This window comes from Lepus europaeus, chromosome 11 (assembly GCF_033115175.1).
Source record: "Lepus europaeus isolate LE1 chromosome 11, mLepTim1.pri, whole genome shotgun sequence".
Taxonomy (NCBI): Eukaryota; Metazoa; Chordata; class Mammalia; order Lagomorpha; family Leporidae; genus Lepus; species Lepus europaeus.
In genome coordinates this window covers 114,884,393-114,909,117 of record NC_084837.1, presented here as the reverse complement: position 1 = coordinate 114,909,117, position 24,725 = coordinate 114,884,393, and the positions used below count along the sequence as shown (strand labels likewise).

Here is a 24,725-nt window from a genome sequence, read left to right as displayed (position 1 = left end):
CGAGTACTGGAGGTACTAAAATGCTCCTGGTGCCTGCTCCTTCTTCCAGCCCTTAGCACCCACTGGTACTATGGCTGAGTGAGTGCTGTTGGGAAGACCTGACTTGAATGATGGCCACACTCACAAGGTTTCTAAGGGAAATGAAGACCTGTGACCCAAGATGTGTGCTCTACACAAGTTCTAGGGTTTTCCTATGAAAATGTCTCTGTAGGCCAGCATTGTGGTGCAGGAAGTCAAGCCCCCGCGTGCAATGCCAGCAAACATCAGAGTTCCAGTTCAAGAACCGGGACTTGAAATCAAGCTTCCCATCGAGCTCCCTGCTAATGTACCGGGGAAGGCAATGGAAGGTGGCCCAAGTGCTTGGGTCCTGCCACCCATGTGAGAGATCTGGGTGGAGTGCCTGGTTCTTGGCTCTGTCCAGACCCAACCATTGCAGCCATTTGGGGAGTGAACCAGCGGATGGAAGACCTCCCTCTCTCTCTGTAACTCAGCCTTTCAAATACATACATAAATCTTAAAAACAAGGAAAGGGAGAGATCTCACAAAATAATGGTTTCTATCTACAGCAAGAGCAGGCCCGGGCATACTGTGCCCTAGGCTTTTAACCCACTCCAAAGGGGAGTGGTCAATTAACCTGATTGGCTGGTGGGCACCCCGGTGTGGCCACTCAGGGGCGTGGGGAAGGCATCAGGTAGGGGCATGAGGCCACACAGGGGTGTGGTGCAGGCGTGGTCTTCCAGTTCACAAATCTGATCAACTTTAACCTGTATGCCTGCCTACTTCAGTTCGACTGCCTTCTGGGACCCTGCTTCAGGCCTCGGCTCCATTTCCGACGCCGGCCTCCCGCCGGTGTGCACCCAGGGAGGAGCAGGTGGTGGCTCCTCGCCCTGCCCAGGGGAGACCCGGAGTCTGGATGCCGTTTTCTTCCTCGCCGTCAGCGCATTTCTCATTTCTGGCTGGGGGAGCAGGGAGGGGTCCCGCGCGTCGCGCCCACCGAGCGAGGCCCCAGCCGCGGTGGGCGCCGGGGACCAGGTGCGGAGGGCCCACGCCGCAGAGCCGCCGCCGCAGCCCGCGAAGCCGGCTTCTCCCGCCGGTCGGTCGTCAAGCCAGCGTGCGCGGCCGAATGGAGGCTGGGACGAGACCCCCACCCCGGCCACGGCGCCCGGAGCCCGGGGAGGGCACCGCGCTCCCAGCCGGCGGCAGCTCCAGCACCGCGGGAGACCCGCGTGCGGCCGCCGCGCTTCCGGCCCGCAGGGCCCGCCTCAAGCCGCGACTTCCGGGGCCGCGTCGCTACGGCAACCGCCGACTTCCGGCCGCGAGCGCGGGGGGGGCGGAGCCAACATGGCTGAGGAGAAGCTCGCGCCGGTGAGCGACCGGGTCTTCTGTGGTGCCGGGGCCCGGCGGCTGCTCCCGCGGCGCTGGCCGCCCAGGGTCAGCCCGAGTTGTTGCAGCGCAGGGCCGGGCTGGGGGGCGCTGGCGGCTCTGGGGTGCGGAGGGCGGCGGCGGCAGGCGGTGACCGGAGCGGGCCGCTGCGCTAGGCCGGCGCTTCGTGGTGTTGGGTCGGGGGTCGGCGGGCGCGGGGGCGGCGGTGAAGCCGAGGGGGCTGGAGCGAGCCCCGCGGAGCGCGCGGACGCGGGGAGACGCGGTGACGGGGCGCCGCGCTCTGAGCGACAGGTGCGGAGAGCGCTAATCCGGCCTCCACGCCTGGGCGCCTCCGGCCTCCTGGGCTGCAGTTCGTGGTCAGTCAGGGCCTAAACGTGTGTGTGCCGGGGCACTCGTGGGAGTGCGCTTGGTCCATCTGCCTGCCTGTGTGCCGTCGTGGGTAGCTGGGTCCTTCAGAGGTTCTGGGACGTAGCGGTGTTTTCAGGCGCACGTCTACAGTTTTTTTTTTTTTTTTTTTTGGACAGTGAGAGAGAGAGAGACAGAGAGAAAGGTCTTTCTTTGCCGTTGGTTCACCCTCCAATGGCTGCCACGGCCGGCGCACTGCGCTGATCCGAAGGCAGGAGCCAGGTGCTTCTCCTGGTCTCCCATGGGGTGCAGGGCCCAAGCACTTGGGCCATCCTCCACTCTACTTCTGGGCCACAGCAGAGAGCTGGACTGGAAGAGGAGTAATCGGGACAGAATGCGGTGCCCCAACTGGGACTCGAACCCGGTGTGCCGGCGCCGCAAGGCGGAGGATTAGCCTGTTAAGCCACGGCGCCGGCCACGTCTACAGTTTTTACCGACGTCTCAAACATAAAATCTTGTCTACCTGGCTTTGGTGCTGGTGTTCAGAACAGGTTCGGCACTGTTGTTAGAATGATTGTGACTTTTTGGGAATCGGTTGAAGACACCCTGGAGGGGCCGGCGCTGTGGCACAGCGGGTAAAGCTGCTGCCTGCAACGCAGGCCTCCCATGAGGGCGCCTGTTTTAGTCCTGGCTGCTGCGCTTGCGACAAGCTCCCTGCTAGTGTGCCTGGGAAAGCTGCAGACGGCCCAAGTGATTGGGCCTGTGCACCCACACGGGAGACCGGAAGAAGCTCCTGGCTTTGGGCTGGCTCAGCCCTGGCTGTTGTGACCATTTGGGGAGTGAACCAGCAGATGGAAGACACCTCTCTCTCTTTCTCCCCCCACCCCCAACTCTGTCTTTGAAATAAATAAATTAAATCTTAAAAAAAAACTTGAAAAGTGACCAATAAAAATATCTTTTTTTCTATTTTCCAACTTAGTTTTGGCTCTTACGGAGCTCTGGCTTCTACAATCTGTTCTTAACTTTATTCAGGTGCTGATGCTGTGGCATAAAGGGGTAAGCCTCTGCTTGCAGTGCTGGCATTCCACGTGGGCCCCAGGTCACTCCATTTCCTATCCAGCTCCCTGCTAACGTGCCTGGGAAAGCAGCGGAAGATGGCTCAACTGTGTGGGCCTTTGTACCCATGTGGGAGACCTGGAAGAAGCTCCTGGCTCCTGGCTTTGGCCTGGTCCAGCTCCTGCTGTTGCGGCCATTTGGGGAGTGAACCAGCAGATGGAAGCTTTCTCTCTCTCTCTTTCTCCTTCTATTTCTGCCTTTCAAATAAATAAATGTTAAAATAGTTTGATTCTTATTGTTTAATATATAAATACCTATCTTGTAAATTAAAGAGTTAAATCTTTGAGAACAGAAAATCAAAGTTACTGTTGTACTAGTAGATCTGGCTCATATGTAATACCTGGTACATATCTGGTGTTCTATAAATTTGTGTTTCTTTACTGAATAATGACATTGAGAATCCATTCATTTTTGATGAAGGGTCTATAAATACTTTGCTCGCTTTTAAATGAGATGTTTGTTTTCTTATTAAGTTTTGTGTATTTGTTAAAATCGTAAAATGAGTAAAAGAACAAATTATGTTTTATTTTGAGGGTTAATTTTTCATTATTATGAATTATTTCTTACCTCTAGGAGAATGAATAGAATGCTGTATGTGTGCTTTAGACAGTAATGTCCTGGACGCTCATGTTAAGACATGGATCATTTTTTTTTAAGGATTTATTTATTTTGAAAGTCGGAGTTTAGCAGAGAAGGAGAGGCAGAGAGAGAGAGAGGTCTTCCATCTGCTGGTTCATTCCTCAGGTGGCTGCAAGAACTGGAGCTGTGGCGATCCAAAGCCAGGAGCTTCTTCTGGGTCTCCCACGCCGGTGCAGGGGCCCAGGGACTTGGGCCATAGCAGAGAGCTGGATTGGAAGTGGAGCAGCCAGGTCTTAAACCGGCACCCATATGGGATGCTGGCACTGCAGGTGGCTGCTTTACCCACTACACCACAGTGCAGGCTCCCTGTTTTAGATTTCTTTTTTAAGATTTATTTATTTGAAAGGCAGAGTCACACAGAGAGAGGAGAGACAGAGAGAGAGAGGTCTTCCATCCGCTGGTTTACTCCCCAATTGGCCACAACGGATGGAGCTGTGCTGATCCGAAGCCAGGAGCTTCTTCTGGGTCTCCCATGTGGGTGCAGGGGCCCAAGCATTTGGCCCATCTTGTACTGCTTTCCCAGGCCACAGCAGAGAGCTGGATTGGAAGTGGAGCAGCCAGGTCTCAAACCAGCACCCATATGGGATACCAGTGCTTCAGGCCAGGGCGTTAACCCGCTGTGCTACAGAGCTGGCCCCCCTTTCTTTTTGCTTTCTTGGGCCATCTTCTACTGATTTCCCAGGCCATAAGAAGGGAGCTGGATCAGAAGAGGAGCAGCTGGGACAGCATCCCATATGGGATGCTGGTGCTGCCGGCAGAGGTTTAGCCTATTACACCACAGCACCAGCCCTGAACTAGATGTCTTTTACTTATTTATTATTTTTTTAAAGGTTTATTTATTTATTTGAAATTCAGAGTTGCACAGAAAGAGAGGCAGAGAAGGAGAGGTCTTCCATCTGCTGGTTCAGTCCCCAGATGACTGCAACAGCTGGAGCTGCCCCTATCCAAAGCCAGGATCCAGGAGCTTCCTCCGCGTCTCCCACGCGGGTGTAGGGGCCCAAGGACTTGGGCTATCTTCTGTTGCTTTCCCAGGCCATAGCAGAGAGCTGGATCAGTAGAGCAGCTGGGTCTTGAACCAGCGCTCATGAGGGATGCCGCCAGTGCAGGCGGCAGCTTTTCCCTCTTTATCACAGTGCTGGCCCCTAGAAATTTTTTAAAAGTCTATTCTAACCATTAGTTTTAACTGGAGAATCTTATTTTTCTCCTCCTTTTCTTTTTCTCTTATTTCTTGGAAGTTAAGTATTTTGTCTTCCTTTAGTGATTACCAGTTAAAGTTTAAAATACATTAATAAAATATTTATTTATTTGAAAGGCAGACTTAGGAGAGACAGAGAAAGAGATCTTTATCCACTGGCTCACTTCCCAAATGGCCTCCACAACAGCTCAGGCTGAGCCAGGATGAAGCTGGGATGGAGAGAGAGAGAGGGAGAGGTCTTCCATCTGCTGGTTCATTCCCCAAATGGCTGCAAGGGCCAGAGCTGAGCTGATCAGGAGCCAGGAGCTTCTTCTGGTTCTCCCACGCTGGTGCAGGGGCCCAAGGATTGGGCCGTCTTCTGCTTTCCCAGGCATACTTATCAGGGAGCTGGATCGGAAGTGGAGCAGCCCAGAGTCCTGTATGGAATGCCGGTACTGCAAGCAGCAGCTTTACCTGTTGTGCCACAGTGCCAGCCCTAAATAGATAAATCTTTAAAAAAAAAAAAAATTCACTGTCTCTTGTTCAAGTCCCTGTATACATAACTCTGGATTTATTTTCTTTTGGTCCTGTCAGGATTTGTAGCATATTCAGAATCTAAGGATTAGTGTGTCTCATTACTTTCAGAATATTTTCAGCCATTATTTTTTCATGTAACTTATACAGAAAGAAGGTATGTACAAAGAAAATGCACTTGAAGATTGTCTACAAAGTAATGGTGTAATATAGTACATTTTCTCCTTTAGAACTAGACAACTTATGTGTAGATAATCTTAAGAGCTGTTTTTTAAAAAGATTTATTTTATTTATTTGAAAGAGCTAGAGACAGGCCGGTGCTGCGGCTCGCTTGGCTAATCCTCCACCTGTGGTGCTGGCACCCCGGATTCTAGTCCTGGTTGGGGTGCCGGATTCTATCCCGGTTGCTCCTCTTCCAGTCCAGCTCTCTGCTGTGGCCCAGGAAGGCAGTGGAGGATGGCCCAAGTGCTTGGGCCCTGCACCTGCATGGGAGACCAGGAGGAAGCACCTGGCTCCTGGCTTCGGATCAGCGAGATGCGCCAGCCGCGGTGGCCATTGGAGGGTGAACCAACGGCAAAGGAAGACCTTTCTCTCTGTCTCTCTCCCTCACTGTTTAACTCTGCCTGTTAAAAAAAAGAAAAAAAAAAAAAAAGCTAGAGAGAGGAACAGCTCTTTCATTCACTGTTTCACTCCCCAAATGGCCGCAATTCCTGGGGCTGAGCCAGTTCGAAGCCAGGAGCCAGAAGATTCTTTCAGGTCTTCCTCGTGGGTTAGGAGCCCAAGCACTTGGGTCATCTTCTAGTGCTTTCTCAGGTCATTAGCAGAGAGCTGGGTGGGAAGTGGAGCAGCTGGGACTCAAATTGGTGCCCATATGGGGTGCCGGCGCTGCAAGCGGGGGCCTTAACCCACTGGGCAATAGCCCTGGCCCCTATATGCTATCTTTTTTTATCAAAGAATGATTACTTTTTGGGTTGGCTGCTGGAAAGTACCGTCTTAAATATGACACTAATATGAAGCATCTATGATCTCAGTACATTTTTAAAAATTTATTTATTTTTTGACAGGCAGAGTGGACAGTGAGAGAGAGACAGAGAGAAAGGTCTTCCTTTTGCCGTTGGTTCACCCTCCAATGGCCGCTGTGGCCGGCGCACCGTGCTGTTCCAATGGCAGGAGCCAGGTGCTTCTCCTGGTCTCCCATGGGGTGTAGGGCCCAAGGATTTGGGCCATCCTCCACTGCACTCCCTGGCCACAGCAGAAGAGGGGCAACTGGGACAGGATCGGTGCCCCGACCGGGACTAGAACCCGGTGTGCCGGCGCCACAAGGCGGAGGATTAGCCTAGTGAGCCGCGGCGCCGGCCTTTATTTATTTATTTGACAGGCAGAGTGGACAGTGAGAGAGACAGAGAGAAAGGTCTTCCTTTGCCCTTGGTTCACCCTCCAATGGCCGCCGCGCTGTGGCTGGCGCACTGCGCTGATCCGATGGCAGGAGCCAGGTGCTTCTCCTGGTCTCCCATGGGGTGCAGGGCCCAAGCACTTGGGCCATCCTCCACTGCCTTCCCGGGTCACAGCAGAGAGCTGGCCTGGAAGAGGGGTAACCAACCGGGACAGAATCCGGTGCCCCAACCGGGACTAGAACCTGGTGTGCCAGCGCTGTAAGGTGGAGGATTAGTCTAGTGAGCCGCAGCGCCGGCCCTCAGTACATTTTTTAATGTATTTTATTATATACTGTAATTATTTGTACATTATATATATTATACATTATTAATAGTTTGGATCAACATATTTTTTTAAAAAGATTTATTTATTTATTTGAAAGAGTTACACAGGGAGTGGCGAGGCAGAGAGAGGTAGGTCTTCCATCTGATGGTTCACTCCCCAATTGGCCACAACAGCCGGAGGTGTGCTGATCCGAAGCCAGGAGCCAGGAGTCTTCTCCAGGTGTTCCCACTGAGTGCAATGGCCCGAGGACTTGGGCTGTCTTCTGCTTTCCCAGGCCATAGCAGAGAGCTGGATTGGAAGAGGAGCAGCTGGGACTAGAACTGGCACTCATATGGGATGCCGGCGCTTCAGGCCAGGGCATTAACCCACTGCGCCACAGTGCTGGCCCCTAACATGTTTGTTTTAAAATCCTATTCAGCATGATGCTTTGTACCTGTTTGTACTTAGTGGGTTAATGACTGGTGAGCAGCTGGTTGTTTGAGTGCTTGCCTAAGTTGACAGAGTATGTTGGTGATGCTTTAATGCAGCCAGCGTTTCTCATTTCAGAGAGCCCAGTTGCCTGCGTCTGCTGAATCTCAGAAACCGCGACAGAAAAAAGGTCTGTATGGGATTTCCTCAAATGTGTGTTTTTCCACAGGTTTGCTTTTCTAATTGATTCTGTTTTTTATGCGTTAGAACTTTTTAAAATTGTGAGTGTTGGGAAAGGGAATAGTATTTAGGTGTTCTGCCACATCTAGCTTTTGTTTTATGGGGTATTTAGATTTTAGGATGTTGGTTTGAACTGTAAATGTATTTAAGTGGAGTTTGGTTACCACGTGAGCATGCAGATTTCCTGTGGTGGGAAAAAGCCCTCTGCAGATCCTGCTGCGCGCATCAGGCCCCGCATCGTCTCACGTGGATGTTAAGTAGGTGCGCAGTTCGTTTATATGGCGTCTGGGAAGCTTACCCGATGTAGTAAGCACGTGCGTTCTGTGGTCTGATGGAGGTGTGGTACCCACTTAGGGCGTCAGGATTCCTTCTTTTTTAACCTGTGACGTGGGAAGATGTGTACAGGTTGTGCAGGTGACTGCATGGATGTTCTCCTGTGTCTGATGGACTCCATGTCCCTGCTCCTTGTCAGCCGTTAGACAAGACCTGAGCTGTGTCTTCACCAGAAAAGACCTTGATTCGTGACTCTGGTATTCATTTTAAGTTAGTCATTTTTAGGTGAGGAAATGAAGGCCGAGTGGAAGGGGCGTGGCTTGCGAGGCCCGTGTATGTGGTGCTCATCTGTCTTCTGTGTATGTAGGTTACAGTTGGCAGGCTGTCCTTCCTCACTGTTCCTGCTCAGAGTCTTCACAGAGGATGTTGTCAGTACCGTTTTAGTTTATTAGTTTATTTTGGACTTTGTTTTTTGTTTGTTTGTTTAGATTTATTTATTTGAAAGAGAGAGAGAGAGAGAGAGGTCTTCGATCTATTGGTTCACTCTCCAAATGGCTGCAACAGCCAGAGCTGGGCCAATCTGAAGCCAGGAGCCAGGAGCTTCTTCTGGGTCTCCCATGTGGGTACAGGGGCCCAAGGACTTGGGCCATCTTCTACTGCTTTCCCAGGCACATCAGCAGGGAGCTGGATTGGAAGTGGAACAGCTGGGACTCGAATTGGCGCCCATATGGGATGCCGGCATTGCAAGCTGGGGCTTTAACATGCTGTTCCACAGCACTAGCCCCTATACTGGACATTTCTGTCACTATTTGAAATTAAAATCAAGTTGTTGGGAGGTATGATTGCTGTTCAGAAATCTATTTATTTTTTAAAGATTTTATTTATTTATTTGACAGGTAGAGTTACAGACAGTGAGAGAGACAGACAGAAAGATCTTCCTTTTTCTGTTGGTTCACTCCCCAAATGGCCGCAATGGCTGGAGCTGCGCTGATCCAAAGTCAGGAGTTAGGTGCTCCTTCCTGGTCTCCCATGCGAGTGCAGAGGCCCAAGGACTTGGGCCATCTTCCACTGCCTTCCCAGGCCACAGCAGAGAGCTGGACCGGAAGAGGGGCAACTGGGACTAGAACCTGGCACCCATACGAGATGCTGGCACCGCAGGCGGAGGATTAACCCAGTACTCCACAGCCCCAGCCCCCAGTAATTTATTTAACAAAAGGTTTTCAGAAATACATTTTTAAGGAAAAAGCTGTAGATCTATAAGATTATTTGTGAAAATCAGGCATAATGTTTTCATTACCTAATATAATTGGTATTTTTTTTTTTTTTTAAAGATTTACCTATTTATTTGAAAGAGTTACAGGGAGAGGAGAGGCAGAGAGATAGAGAGGTCTTCCATCTGATGGCTCACTCCCCAGTTGGCCGCAACGGCCGGAGCTGTGCCGATCCGAAGCCAGGAGCCAGGAGCTTCTTCCAGGTCTCCCATGTGGGCGCAGGGGCCCAAACACTTGGGTCATCTTCTTCTGCTTTCCCAGGCCACAGCAGAGAGCTGGATTGGAAGTGGAGTGACAGGGACTTGGAACCAGTGCCTGTATGGGATGCCGGTGCTGTAGGCTGCTTTACCTGCCACAGCACCAGCCCCAGTATTTTTTTTTTTAGGTTTACTTTCATTCAATTTGAAAGGCAGAAAAAAGAGAGAGGGAGAGAGACAGAGAGAGAGAGAGAGATCCTCCATCTGCTGGTTCACTCCTCAAACCCCTGCAGTAGCTGGGGGCCTGGAACTCAGTCTCCGTCTCACACATGGGTGGCAAGGACCAAAGTCCTTGAGCCACCACCTACTGCCTTCCAGGTGCACAGTGTCAGGAAGCTGGGTCGGAGTGGAGGAGCCAGAACTCAACGCAGGCACTCTTACTTTGGATGTCGGTATCCTAACTGCTATGCCAGGCACCAGCCCCATTAATCTTCTTCTTCTTCTTTTTTTTTTTTTAAGATTTATTTTATATATATGAAGGGCAGAGTTACAGAGAGGGAGAGGAAGGGAGGGAGATGGAGAGAGGTCTTCTATCTGCTGGTTCATTCTCCAAATGGCTGCAGCGGACCAGGCCGAAACCAGAGCTGCCTCTGGGCCTCCCATGTGGTGCAGGGGCCCAGGCACTTGGGCCATCTTCCACTGCTTCCTAGCTGTATTAGCTGGGAACTAGATTGAACCGGAGCCCAAATGGGATGCCTGTACTGCAGGCAGAGCCTTAACCCATTACGCCATGTGCCAGTCCTTCTCCCCACCCATTAATAGTCGACACTGGGTGTGAACACGAGAACCATCTTACTGTCAATCTGTCATGAGGTGACATGGCTTGTCAGGTGGGCTGGTGTGCCTCTTGCTGGTCTCCTGTATTCATGCCACCCTTCCTCGAGTCCACTTGTGCATCAGACAGACCCTTAGACTCATCAGGAGTTGGGTTGTGTGTAGTTGGGAGAACGATTACAGTGTTGCAGCTTTCAGGAAAAGGGATGTGTTGATATGTTATGCTCCAAACTTTACTACTACTGCTAAAGTGCCCCTTCTAATCAGGTCTTCCTCCCTTTATCCAAGAGCCACCACTTTCTGATTTTGCTTATTAGCATTCCGTCTTTCCTGTTCTTCAGCACCTCATACATATGGGAACATAACACGTTCCAGGTCTAGTGTTAGGTGTTGGAGGAATACAAAAGTAGGGCATGGATTCTTCCCTCAGAGAACTGCCAGTCTTCACCAGAATAAATAAACATAATTTTGTTTTTAGACTTTTAAATTTCTTTGAAAGTTGGTGTGACACACACACACACACACACGGAGAGAGAGAGAGAGGAGGGAGGGAGAGAAAGAAACAGAGAGGGAAGGAGAGAACTCTCAAATGCTGCAGCAGTTAAGTCTAGGCCAGGCTAAAGCCTGGAGCCAGGAACTCCATCCTGGTCTCCCATCTAGGGGGCAGTGGCCCAAGCGCTGAGCTGTCATCTGCTTTCTCCTTGGGTAGAATTAGCATGAAGCTAAATCAGAAGGGGGTAACCAGGACTTTAACCAGGCATCCTGATAAGAGATGTTGGTGTCCAGTCACTTAACCACTGCACCACACCTGCTCTGCCCCCAGCAATGGTGAGGGTTCCAGTTTCTCCACATCCTTGCCAATACTTACTTTCCACCTTTATTTTTAAACAACTCTCTTAATAGGTGTGAAGTGGTATTTCACTGTGGTTTTGATTTATATTTCTATAATAACTAAAGAGGTTGAAAACCTTCTCAGGTGCTTATGTCAACTTTTTCCTTTTTTTTTTTTTTTTTAAGATTTATTTTTATTTATTTGAAAGAGTTACAGAGAGAGGTAGAGATGGAGAGAGAGAAAGAGCAGTCTTCCATCTGCTCGTTCACTCCCCAAATGGGCACAACAGCCAGAGATGCGCTGATCTAAAGCCAGGGGCCAGGAGCTTCTTCCAGGTCTCCTCTGTGGATGCAGGGGCCCAAGGACTTGGGCCATACTCTGCTGCTTTCCTAGGCACATTAGCAGGGAGCTGAATTGGAAATGGAACAGTCAGGACTTGAACTGGTGCCTGTATGGGATGCCAGCACTGTAGGCCAGGACTTTAACCCACTGTACCACAGCGCTGGCCCCAACTTTTTCCTTTCTTAAGAATTATTTATTCAAGTATTTGGTCATTTTTTTTTTTAAGTTTATTTTTTAGGGTAGATGCTGTGGCGTTGTGAGTAAAGCCGCCACCTGCAGTGCTGGCATTCCATATGGGCGCCAGTTCAAGTCCTGGCGCCTCTACTTCTGATCCAGCTCCTTACCAGTGTGCCTGTCCAAGTCCTTGGGCCCCTGCAGCCTCATGGGAGATCCAGAAGAAGCTCCTGGCTCCTGGCTTTGGGTCAGCTCAACTCCAGCTGTTGTGGCCATTTGGGGAGTGAACCACTGGATGGAAGATCTCTCTGCCTCTGCCTTTCTAATTGATAAATAAATCTTGATAAGATTTTTATTGTTTAAGATAGTTTTTATTTATCTAATTTATTTGAAAGGCGAAGAAGCAGAGATCTCACATCCACTGGTTCACTCCCCAAATGCCTGCCATAGCTGGGTCTAGGCAAGCCGAAGACAAGTTCCTGGTTCTCAGTCTGGGTCTTCCGCATGTGTGACTAGGACACAAAGTGACTAGGCAGCATCGCCTGCTGCCTCCCAGGGAATGCATTAAGAAAGAAGGTGCAGTTGGGAACAGAGCCAGGACTTGAACCCACACGTTGTGATATGGGATGTGCATCCTTTCTCTGCCTTTCAGATAATAATAATAAAAGTCAAAGAGTCAATTGTCTGTGTATCCTAAATGTATGAAAGAGTTTTTAAAAAACCTTTATTTTAGATGCAAAGAGACACAGGGAGTGACAGACAGAGTTCCCATCTACTTGTTCACTCCTCAAATGCCTGCAAAGGTCCTTGGCTGAGGCAGAAGCCTGGAGCCAGGAACTCAGTCAGGTCTCCCATGTGGGTACCAGGAACCTAATCACTTGAACCATTACCATTGCCTCCCAGGATATGCATTAGCAAGAAGGTTGAGTCAGAACTGAGTTTCAAATCTAGGCCCTCTGATATGGAACTCGGGTATCTTAACCAGCATCTTTTTTTTTTTTTTTTTTTTTTTTTGACAGGCAGAGTGGACAGTGAGAGAGAGAGACAGAGAGAAAGGTCTTCCTTTTTGCCGTTGGTTCACCCTCCAATGGCCGCCGCGGCTGGCGCATCACGCTGATCCAAAGCCAGGAGCCAGGTGCTTCTCCTGGTCTCCCATGGGGTGCAGGGCCCAAGGACTTGGGCCATCCTCCACTGCACTCCCTGGCCACAGCAGAGAGCTGGCCTGGAAGAGGGGCAACCGGGACAGAGTCCGGTGCCCCGACCGGGACTAGAACCCGGTGTGCCGGCGCCGCAAGGCGGAGGATTAGCCTGTTGAGCCGCGGCGCCGGCCTTAACCAGCATTTTAAATGCTATGCCAGATGCTCACCCTATGTCAAAGTTATTGAGAAAAGTAGAGATGTGGTGCCTGGCTTTGTCGCCAGTAAAGCCGCTGCCTGTGATGCTGGCATTCCATATAGGTGCTGGTTAGATTCCCAGCTGGGCCACTTCTGTATGGGTGGCTTTACCCATACGCCACAATGCCAGCCCCTAGATTTTATTTTAAAACAAGTTAGATTATTTTAAATACGTCAGGCATATCTGAATCTATTGTTTAAAATGTTTCCACAATTTTTTTTTTCCATATGAGATGCTAGTGCTACAGGTGGTGGCTTTACCTGCTATGCCACAGCGCTGGCCCTTTCACAATTTCAGGAAAGCTAAGATACCCCAAATCACCAATCCAGCTCTCTGCTACTGTGCCTGGGAAAGCAGTAGAAGATGGCCCAAGTGCTTGGGCCCCTGCTCCCACATGGGAGACCCTGAAGAAACTCCAGGCTCCTGGCTTCAGATTGGCTCAGCTCTGGCCGTTGTGGCCATTTGGGGAGTGACCCAGAGGACGGAAGACCTCTCTATGTCTCTGCTTTTGCCTCTGCCACTCTGTAATTCTGCCTTTCAAATAAATGCATAAATATTAAAAAAAAAATTTATAATGTATGCTCTTATCAGATTGGGATGTCCTGGGCAAGTGGGCAAAAAAAAAAAAATGTAAGAGTCAGAACACAGAATCTTGGGCCATTAAATTCCTTCGTTTTGTGTGAAATTAGCTACTTGTGTCCCAGCAGCCTAGCAAATTCTGATAGTCATCCAAAAGAGAAAATCTGAACCCATTAAATAGTAACTCCCCATTTCCTCTCACTCCCCAGGTCCTGGTAACCTGCCTTCTGCTTTCTCTGTGAATTTGCCTATTGTAGATACTTAATATGGAGACAAACTGTATTTGCCTTTCTGTGTCTGCCTTTTCAGGGTTCAGTAATGTTGTAGCATGTGTCAGAACTTTTTTTTTAATTTTTGACAGGCAGAGTGGACAGTGAGAGACAGAGAGAGACAGAGAGAGACAGAGAGAAAGGTCTTCCTTTTTGCCGTTGGTTCACCCTCCAGTGGCCGCTGTGGCTGGCGTGCTGCGGCCGGCGCACCACGCTGATCCCAAGGCAGGAGCCAGGTGCTTATCCTGGTCTCCCATGGGGTGCAGGGCCAAGGACTTGGGCCATCCTCCACTGCACTCCCGGGCCACAGCAGAGAGCTGGCCTGGAAGAGGGGCAACTGGGATAGAATCCGGTGCCCCGACCGGGACTAGAACCCGGTGTGCCGGCGCCGCAAGGCGGAGGATTAGCCTGTTGAGCCACGGCGCCGGCCCAGAACTTCATTTTAAAAAATTTATTTAGGCTGTCGCCGTGCTCACTTGGCTAGTCCTCCACCTGCTGCGCTGGCACCCCGGGTTCTAGTCCCAGTCGGGGCCCCGGATTCTTTCCCGGTTGCTCCTCTTCCAGTCCAGCTCTCTGCTGTGGCCAGGGAGTGCAGTGGAGGATGGTCCAAGTGCTTGGGCCCTGCACCTGCATGGGAGACCAGGAGGTAGCACCTGGATCCTGGCTTCGGATTGGCGTTGCATGCCGGCTGTAGGAGCCATTTTGGGATGAACCAACGGAAGGAAGACCTTTCTGTCTCTCTCACTGTCTAACTCTGCCTGTCCAAACAACAACAACAACAACAACAAAGTTTATTTATTTGAATGGCAGAGTGACAAAGGAGGAGACAAAAAGAGAAAGAGATCTTCCATCTGCTGGTTTACTCCCCAAATGGCTTCACTGATGGGCTGGGCCAGGCCAAAGCCATGAGCCTGGTACTTCGGCTGTCATCCACTGCTTTCCCAGATGCATTGGTTGGGAGCTGCATCAGAAATGGAGCAGCTGGGACCCTAACCAGTGCTCCAAGATGGAATGCTGTCATTGCAGGCGGCAACTTAACCCACTGTGCCACAATACCAGCCCCAGAATTTCATTTTTTAACGCTGAATAATATGCCATTGTATGTGAGTGTATGTGTGTATATCTATATATACACACACACAACATTTTCTTTATCATTTTATCTGTTGATAGACATTTGGATAGTTTTCTGTATTTTTTTTTTTTTTTTTAAGATTTTGTTTGAGGGGCAGAGCCACAGTCAGAGAGAGGCACAGTCAGAGAGGGAGAGACAGACAGACATGTCTTCCATCCTCTAGTTTAATACCTAAATGGCTGCAATGGCCAGAGCTGGGCCAATTCAAAGCCAGAAGCCAGGAGCTTCTTCTGGGTCTCCCAAGCTGGTGCAGGAGCCCAAGCACTTGGTCCATCTTGCGCTGCATTCCCAGGCCGTTAGCAGGGAGCTGGACTGGAAGTAGAGTACTTAGTACTTGAACCAGTGTCCGTATGGGATGCCAGTGCTACAGGCAGAGGCTTAGCCTATTGCGCCACAGCGCTGGCTGCTTTGCATTTTTTTGTGCTAATAATTCTGAAGGAATTTAAAGCTTTTAGAAATGGGGAATTTTGTATGTTATTTCAAGACTGCATATAACATTTTCTTGTACAGGTTATTTACTATTTGTGTATTTGGCTCCCTGTAATTTTATAGATCCATGCTTTTCGCTTCATGAATCTTTGACTTACCTTACATTTCAGTTCTTGTATAAACAGAACTGCAGTTAGATGGTAATTTAATTGTTACCTAATTCAGCCTGCAATCCGTGTAAAACTACTCTGAGTGTCTTTTTTTTTTTTCACCCCGATATTCTCTCTAAAATTTATTTTCATCTATTTAAAAGACAGAGAGAGATACAGATAAGAGGTATCTTCCATCCACTGGGTCACTCTTCAAATGCTTGCAACAGCCAGGGCTGGCCAGGTCGAAGGCAGCATCCAGGAACTTAGGCCAGGCCTCCTAGCAGGGACCCAAGTACTAAGCCTTTGCCTACGCCTTTCAGGATCCATGTTATCTTACCAGGAAGCTGGAATCTTGGGAATGGGGCTAGGACTCAAACCCAGGTACTCCAGCACTGGGTATGGGCATCTCAAGAGACATTTTAAACTGTAGGCCATGTGCACACCCCCATGTTTAATTTTTTTTTTTTTTTTACTAAAGATTTATTTTATTTGAGAGGCAGAGTTATAGACAGACGGAGAGGTCTTCCATCTACTGTTCACTCCCCAGGTACCTCTAACAGCTAGAGCTAGGCCTGTCTGAAGCAAGGAGCCAGGAGCTTCTTTCGGGTCTCCCACGTGGGTGCCGGGACCCAAGCACTTGGTCCATCCTCCACTGCTTTCCCAGGCCATTAGCAGGGAGCTGGACTGGAAGCAGAGCATCTGGGACTTGAGCTGGCGCCCATATGGGATGCTGGTGCCACAGGCAGAGGTTTAGCCTACTATACCACAGCACCCGCACCCGCCACCATGTTTAATTTTTTGAGAAACAGTGTTAGCTGTTAGCTGCTACACCTTAACTGCTGTGCCAGATGCTGGTCCCCAAAAATTAATTGGCAAATTCTGATTGAGGAAGTAACTTTTAAATAATCTAGGTTATATGGTAAAACCATAATTAGCTAATCTTGTATGATCTTTTCTTCCTCATCCCATTATATCTCATGACAAGCAAACAAGTTAAATAGCAGCAATTTAATGAAGAAATTAAAAGGCAGCTTCTAGTGTGTATATCCTTGAGTCAGTTCTGTTCAGCTCCTGTCTCCTGCATTATTTCATTCCTGTAGTGATGATGTTCTGCTGACACTGGACCTTGTCACCCCCACTGCTGTCCTCACCTCCTCCTCTGGTCTTGCTGTTGGGAGGAGCTGGCCCTCGCATCTTCTTTCCTCCCCAGCTCCTGAGCTGCAGCATCTGGCTGGGTCTGCAGTGGGAGGAACTGGCAGGAGATCAAAGGGCGAGAGGAAGAAGCCAGCCTGCCCCTCGCACCCAGTTCCGTCCTCTCTTCGGGGGGCTGGAGGAGCTTGTTTTCTGCTGCCAGCTTCCTCCAGGAGCTCCAGGCCTATTTCTTCCACATTCCTCCATGCCAGGGTCAGTGCCTGTGCTGACCTCTGACTTCCCCAGCAGGTTCTCGCTTTTTTTTTTTTTTTTTTTTTTTTTTTTAAGATTTAATTTACTTGGAAGTCAGAGTTACACAGAGAAGGGGAGGCAGAGCTAGAGGTCTTCCATCTGCTGGTTCATGGCCCAATTAGCCGTAATGGCTGGAGCTGCGCTGATCCAAAGCCAGGAGCCAGGAGCTTCTTCCAGATCTCCCACATGGGTGCAGGGGCCCAAGGCCTTGGGCCATCTTCCACTGCATTCCCAGGCCATTAGCAGGGAGCTGGCCTGGAAGTGGAATACCTGGTACTTGAACTGGCGCCCATATGGGATTCCAGCGCTGCAGGCAGTGACTTTTACCTGCTACACCACAGCGTCGGCCCCAAGCTTCTCGCTTCTTGCAGCACCCATCACAGTCCTTCTGTGTCAAATCCTGCAATGCTCTCTGTGTTTCCTTGTGCGGGGCCTGATTGATACAGAGCTCAAGTGATAGCGATAAGAATGTCTTACACTTCAATTCAAGATTTGTCACATTTTCTGAAGTCCCAGGTATTATTTTGAGGTAAAAAAGTGTTATATGTTTTTTTAAGATTTATTTATTTATTTGAAAGGCAGAATTACAGAGAGGCCGAGAGGTCTTCCATTTGCTGGTTCACTCCCCAAATAGTTGGATTAGTTGGAGTTGTGCTGATCTGAAGCCAGGAGCATCTAACAGGTCTCCCACGTGGGTACAAAAGCCCAAGCACCTGGGCCATCTTCTGCTTTCCCAGGCCATAGCAGAGAGCTGGATCAGAAGTGGAGCAGCCGGGACTACAACCAGAGCCCATATGGGATGCTAGCACTGCGGTGGTGGCTCTACTCGCTATGCCACAGTACCGGCCCTGTGTTGTAATTTCTGTTTGGCATGAGGAAATGAATGTTTGTTGAATGGCCGGCCACTTCCAGATTTTTCATATTTTCCAATGAAAATTAAAGGGAAGAGAGGAAGCCTGCTAAAGTTAAATTGTTTGGGTCCCACAGAAGGCTGGTGCTGAATTACAATTGGAATTCTACACCTAAGAACTTGCACTGCTGCCCTTCTGCAAGAGCTGGAGAGATCCGTTACCAGGGATAGGTCTTGGTCGTTTTTGGAAACTCGCTACCTCAGAGTTGGAACCACAGTCATTTCCTGCTTAGCTCCCCTTAGCTGGGATACTGTCTCATCGTTAGTCAGAGTTAGTATCAGATCTGCATATGGCTCTTCCTAGGCCGCCTTAGCACCTGGACAAGTGACAGGCGAGGAGTTCTTGAGGTGAACATTTATTTAGGTGTGGAATTGTCTAAAATACGTCAGGGCACCCTTACATCGGGAGACGTGAGGAAGAAATGTCACAGAAGAGTAGAATGGGCCAAGGAGTTCTGTTGCCAGGCTGCCAGCCTTCTGCCTTGGTGACAGTGCCTGGGGAAAAGTGGGTGAGGCCCGGCCTTCAGCTCATCGGCTGGCTGCCGGCTTCTGTGGTGAGGGAGGCCCCTGGACTGCAGCTGGTGCGAGCTGACCACCCTGCTTGTCGTAAAATAGAGAAGGCCGTGCTCTGCTTCCACGGGCCTGTCTGAGGACTTCCCAGGGGGTCATCTCACAGTACTCTTGAACGCGTCTAAGAACCGGGTCCTGATTTGTAGGGGGTGTTGGAGTGAACAATGATTTAGAATACGCAGAATTCAGTGCATATGTTTACAGGTAAAATTCTAAGTATAAATTCAGATTTCATAGACTCCGGGGATTTCTAAGTTAGCCAGAATTCTCTCATCTTTGAGACTAAGGAAATAAGAATGTTAAAGAGTAACAGCAACAAGAGCTAAAACTTCTGTAGGGTTTACTGTGTATCAGGAGCTATTTGTATCTGTTCTCTTAGTTTATTATCAGGGCGACAGAGAGAAGAGAGGAGCAAGGAGGGGAGAGACAGAGAATGAGAATTCTCACCTGGGCACTATTTGAACCTCTCATGTGTGAAGTCGTCCAGTCCTCCCAGTTCTGTTCCCTGCCCCTCCTACTTAGTGTAATCCCCTATGCTGTGTTGCTTCGTTTTATCATCATCCATTCTTTCTCTTAGACCCTCCTCCCCACCTTCCCTGCCTGCCCCACCCTGCACTGTAAGCTTCCTGCAATCAGTCTTTTGTGGTCACTTCAGAGTCCTCGGTGCCAGAACAGTGGCACACAGTAGGCAGAGATACCAGTTGAATGAGTGAGTCTTGTTTTTTTTTAAATTTTTTTTTTTTTTTTTTTTTTTTTTTGACAGGCAGAGTGGATAGTGAGAGAGAGAGACAGAGAGAAAGGTCTTCCTTTTGCCGTTGGTTCACCCTCCAATGGCCACTGCGGCCGGCACATTGCGCTGATCCGAAGCCAGGAGCCAGGTGCTTCTCCTGGTCTCCCATGCGGGTGCAGGGCCCAAGGACTTGGGCCATCCTCCACTGCACTCCCTGGCCACAGCAGAGAGCTGGCCTGGAAGAGGGGCAACCGGGACAGGATCGGCGCTCCGACCGGGCTAGAACCCCGGGTGCCAGCGCCACAGGCGGAGGATTAGCCTAGTGAGCTGCGGCACTGGCTGCCCTTTATCTTCTAAACACTACGTGTTCAGGAGTGTGAAGTGACCATTAGCACTTGGATTTGGAGTACTGTCTCCCTTCCAATTCCAGAAGCCACCTCATAAATGGAACATTTTTCTTGTTTTCACAAAACCTGACTTGTTTTTTATTGTGGGACTTTTTTTTTTTTTTTTTTTTTGACAGGCAGAGTGGACAGTAGAGGGAGACAGAGAGAAAGGTCTTCCTTTTTGCCGTTGGTTCACCCTCCAATGGCCACTGCGGTAGGCGCGCTGCGGCCGGCGCACTGCACTGATCCGATGGCAGGAGCCAGGTGCTTCTCCTGGTCTCCCATGGGTGCAGGGCCCAAGAACTTGGGCCATCCTCCACTGCACTCCCTGGCCACAGCAGAGAGCTGGCCTGGAAGAGGGGCAACCGGGACAGGATCGGTGCCCCGACCGGGACTAGAACCCGGTGTGCCGGCGCCGCAAGGCGGAGGATTAGCCTACTGAGCCACGGCGCCAGCCTATTGTGGGACTTTTTAAAAAATATTTTATTTATTTATTTGAGAGGTAGAGTCACAGACAGTGAGAGGGAGAGACAGAGAGAAAGGTCTTCCTTCCGCTGGTTCACTCCCTAGCTGGCCGCAATGGCTGGAGCTACACCAGTCCGAAGCCAGGAGCCAGGAGCTTCTTCCCAGTCTCCCATGCGGGTGCAGGGCCCAAGCACTTGGGCCATCTTCTACTGCTTTCCCAGGCCATAGCAGAGAGCTGGATTGGAAGAGAGGCAGCCGGGACTAGAACCGGTGCCCATATGGGATGCCGGCGCCACAGGCGGAGGATTAACCTGTGCCATGGTGCCAGCCCCATTGTGGGACTTTAATAGTAGACCAAGTTCGAGGCTGAGGAAGCAGTGATACATGGTGACATTGTAAATGGAAGAAGGTTCAGTGCAGCCTCCAATATAGTGGAGGCATGAGCCAAGGTTACCCAGTAAGCTACCTGTCTCAGAAGGATTCGTAAATTAGGTGCCCGTCTTTACTCACTACACACATCACACACACCATACATACCACACCCCCACACCATACATGCCACACATACCACACACACCATACATACCACACACATACCATACACACCACATATACCACACCCCCACACCATACATACCACACCCGCCATACCACACACACCATACATACCATACCCCCACACCATACATGCCGCACATACCACACCCACCATACCACACACACCATACATGCCACACATACCACACACACAGCACACACACCACTCACACACCATACACACCACACACACCATACACACCACACACACCATACATACCACACACACCATACACAACACACATACATCATACATACCACACACATACCATACATACCACGTATACCACACCATACACACACCGTAACACCACGTACACAGCATACATACCACACACTTACCATACCTGCCACATGTACAACACCCCCCACACACCATACACCCCCCACGTACCACACATACACCATGCACACACCATACATACTACACATACCATACATACCACAACCCCCGCACACCATACATACCACATACAACACAAATACACCATACACACCACACGCATCATGCACACCACACACACCATACACAACACAATAAACCATGCATACTACACACAGCATATATAATACACACATACTACACATACACACCATGCACACACCATACATACCACACACACCATACACACCACACATATCATACATACCACACACGCCATATATGCCACAATACCACACACAGACACCATAACACTACCACACACACACACACCATACACACCACACATGCCATACAACACACACCATACATACCACACATTCCCCACACACATCACATATTACCACACATACCATGCACATAACACACACCACACCCCATACATACAGTTTTGGAGATTTGTGTGGCTTTGGGCAAGAAATGTAACTTCTGGAGAGGGTGACAGAATGTGAGTGAATGCTCAGATGTGGGGCTGGTGCTGGGGTGTAGTGGGCTAAGCATTCAGTTGCAGCCCCAGCATCCCATGTGGCGCTGGTTCGAGTCCTGGCTGCTCCATTTTGATCTACCTCTCTGTCTATGGCCTGGGAAAGCAATGGAAGATGGCCCAGCTGCTTGGGCCCCTGCACCCATGTGGGAGACCTGGAATAAGCTCCTGGCTCCTGACTTTGGATTGGCTCAGTTCTGGCCACTGCAGCCATTTGGGGCGTGAACCAGTGGATGGAAGACCGTTCTCTCTCATTTCCTCTCTCTGTCTATAACTCTGCCTCTCAAATCTTTAAAAAATATTTATTTATTTAGTTGAAAGAGTTACACAGAGGGGCTGGCACTGTGGCGCAGCGGGTTAAAACCCTGGCCTAAAGCGCCGGCATCCCATATGGGTGCTGGTTCTAGTCCCGGCTGCTCCTCTTCCAATCCAGCTCTCTGCTATGGCCTGGGAAAGCAGTGGAAGATGGCCCAAGTCCTTGGGCCCCTGCACCTGCATGGGAGATCCGGTAAAAACTCCTGGCTCCTGGTTTTGGATCGGCGCAGCTCTGGCCGTTGACACCATTTGGGGAGTGAACCAGCGGAAGGAAGACCTTTTTCTCTGTCTCTCCCTCTCACTGTCTGTAACTCTACCTCTCAAATAAATAAATAAAATCTTAAAAAAACAAACAAACAAACAAAAAAACAGTTACATAGAGAGAAGGAGAGGCAGAGAGAGGGGTCTTCCATCCATTGGTTCACTCCTCAATTGGCTGCAATGGCCGGAGCTGCGCCGATCCAAAGCCAGGAGCCGGGAGCTTCTTCTGGGTCTCCCATGTGGGTGCAGGGGCCCAGGGTCATCTTCTACTGCTTTTCAGGCCATAGCAGAGAGCTGGATCGGAAGTAGAGCAGCCGGGTCTTGAACCGGTGCCCATATGGGATGCTGGCACTATAGGCAGTGGCTTTACCTGCTGTGCCACATTGCCGGCCCCAAAAAATAAATCTAAAAGAAAAAGGTTGAGAACCAGTGGACAGTGTTTCTCAAACTTTATAAAAGAAAAAAGTGCTCAACTGTGATTGGTGAGGCCTTTGTGGAGAATAGGAAAGAAATGAAAGTCACAGGCTCACGTAGGCCCAGGGTGACTAGAAGGTGGATAACTGGAAAATGGAGTCAGTCTCCTTGCATGAAAGTCATATCCATACTTGCTCATAATTTCCGTGGCCAGGTCCATGGGTAGTCCGTTGGGAAGGAGTGAACAGCGTTACTTCCTTATTTTCCTGCTCAGGCAGTGGTAGCTGTGGGTCCAGTGGGAATGTGGATGTGCAAATCTTAGGTTTCTGTAGGCTGTTTGTCCTCAAGTTCTGTAGCATCCTGGACAGGATTAAAATAATTTCCCTCTCCTCCATTCCTCTGTCCTTTCTTTTACATTAAAAAAAATTGTTTATTTATGCATGTATTTGAAAGGCAGAGCTGTAGGGGCAGGGAGAGATCTACCTCCTGGCTCACTTCCCAAATGCCTGCACAGCCAGGACAGGAGCAGGCCGAAGTCAGCTGCAGAAACTCCACCTGGGTCTCTCCTGTGGGTGGCCGTCACCCACTGCCTTCCAAGCTCAACAATGGAGAATGGACCAGAAGTAGCACTGCTGGGACTCTAACTGGCATTCTGATACAGGATGCCGGTGTTGGTGTTGCATGTGGCAGCCTAACCCGCTACGTCACCCTCTTCTTTTGCATTTTTTTTTTTTTCTTTTTGACAGGCAGAGTGGACAGTGAGAGAGAGAGAGACAGAGAGAAAGGTCTTCCTTTTTCATAGGTTCACCCCCCAATGGCCGCTGCAGCCGGCGCGCTGCGGCCAGTGGTCTGCGCTGATCCGAAGGCAGGAGCCAGGCGCTTCTCCTGGTCTCCCATGGGGTGCAGGGCCCAAGCACTGGGCCATCCTCCACTGCACTCCCAGGCCATAGCAGAGAGCTGGCCTGGAAGAGGGGCAACCGGGACAGAATCTGGACTAGAACCTGGTGTGCTGGTGCCGCAGGCACAGGCCCTTCTTTTACATTTTTAAAGAGGGAATGTCTCAGACATTCATTAAAGGGTGTGAAATAGTAATACGAAAACCCAGATACCTGCCAGGCAGAGAATCTGGTTTTTGTTTAGAACTTGTAAAATTTTTTAGAGTAACAAGTATTAAAGATTTTTTTGAAGTATCCTTTTTAAAAAATATTTATTTATTAAATAGATTTTGAGAGTCAACTCCCCTCTGCTAGTTCATTCCCCTAATACCTACATTGTGGCCAGAGCCAGGTCTCCCAAGTGGGTGGCAGGGACCCCTTACTTCAGCCATCAGGTGACACTGCTTCCCAGGGTGTGCGTTAGCAGGAAGCTGCAATCAGGAGCCAGAGCCAGGCTCTGATGTGGGATGTGGGTGTCCTGTCAGCTTAGCTGCTGGGCCAGACATCTACCCTTAGTCTCCTTTTTTCTTTTCCTAACCTGTTCGTCTGCCTCGCTTCCTTGAGGTCTTACTATTTTGAATTTGATGTGGATCTATCTCGTCTGTACCATAGAGGGATACTTTCTCTGGGGACTGATGCTGTGGCATAGCAGTAAAGCTGCTGCCTGTGATGCCAGCATCCCATGTGGGTGCCGATTCATGTCCCAGCTGCTCCACTTCCTATCCAGCTCCCTGCTAATGGCCTGGGAAAGCAGTGGAAGATGGTCCAAGTGTTTGGGCCCCTGCACCCACGTGGGAGACCCAGACGAAGCTTCTGGCTTCAGCCTGGCCCAGCCCTGGCCATTTCAACCATCTGGGGAGTGAACCAGTGAATCTGTCTCTAAAACTCTTTCAAAATAAATAAATCTTAAAAAAAAAAGAGTATTAAAAAAAAAAAACTTATTTATTTATTTGAGAGGCAGAGTTACAAACAGAGGGAGAGACAGAGGAGAGAGAGGTCTTCCATCTGCTGGTTCCCTCCCCAGATGGCCACAATAGAGTATCCGGAGTCAGGAGCCAGGAGCCTCCTCTAGGTCTTCCAAACAGATAGAGGGGTCCCAGGCCTAAGACCATCCTCCACTGCTTTCTCAGGCCATAAACAGAGAGCTAGATCAGAAGAGTAGCTGGGACTCGAACCAGCTCCCATATGGGATGCCAGTGCCACAGGCGGAGGGTTAACCTATTACGCCACAGCGCTGGCCCCCAAGAAGAATACGTTTTTAGTGATTATTTTTTTTCCCCTGTATTTTAAACTTCGATTTCATTGTGTAAGTAACTTATTCCATGGTTTTCAG

The 24,725-nt window shown here is 49.8% G+C and overlaps 1 protein-coding gene across 2 annotated transcripts in view; it reads left to right on the top strand.

The window, feature by feature from the left end:
- The first annotated feature begins 1,319 nt into the window (after positions 1-1,319).
- The window catches only part of BBS4 (Bardet-Biedl syndrome 4), a 48,165-nt gene continuing 24,759 nt past the window's right edge, over positions 1,320-24,725 (top strand). The window contains exons 1-2 of one of the 2 annotated variants that reach the window (XM_062206497.1): positions 1,320-1,365; positions 7,457-7,508. In XM_062206497.1, coding sequence (XP_062062481.1) covers positions 1,342-1,365; positions 7,457-7,508 — 76 coding nt within the window. In that variant the 5' untranslated portion in view covers positions 1,320-1,341. Of the gene's footprint in view, positions 1,366-7,456; positions 7,509-24,725 lie in introns of those variants that run through there. The other variant, XM_062206498.1, reaches the window with a different exon arrangement.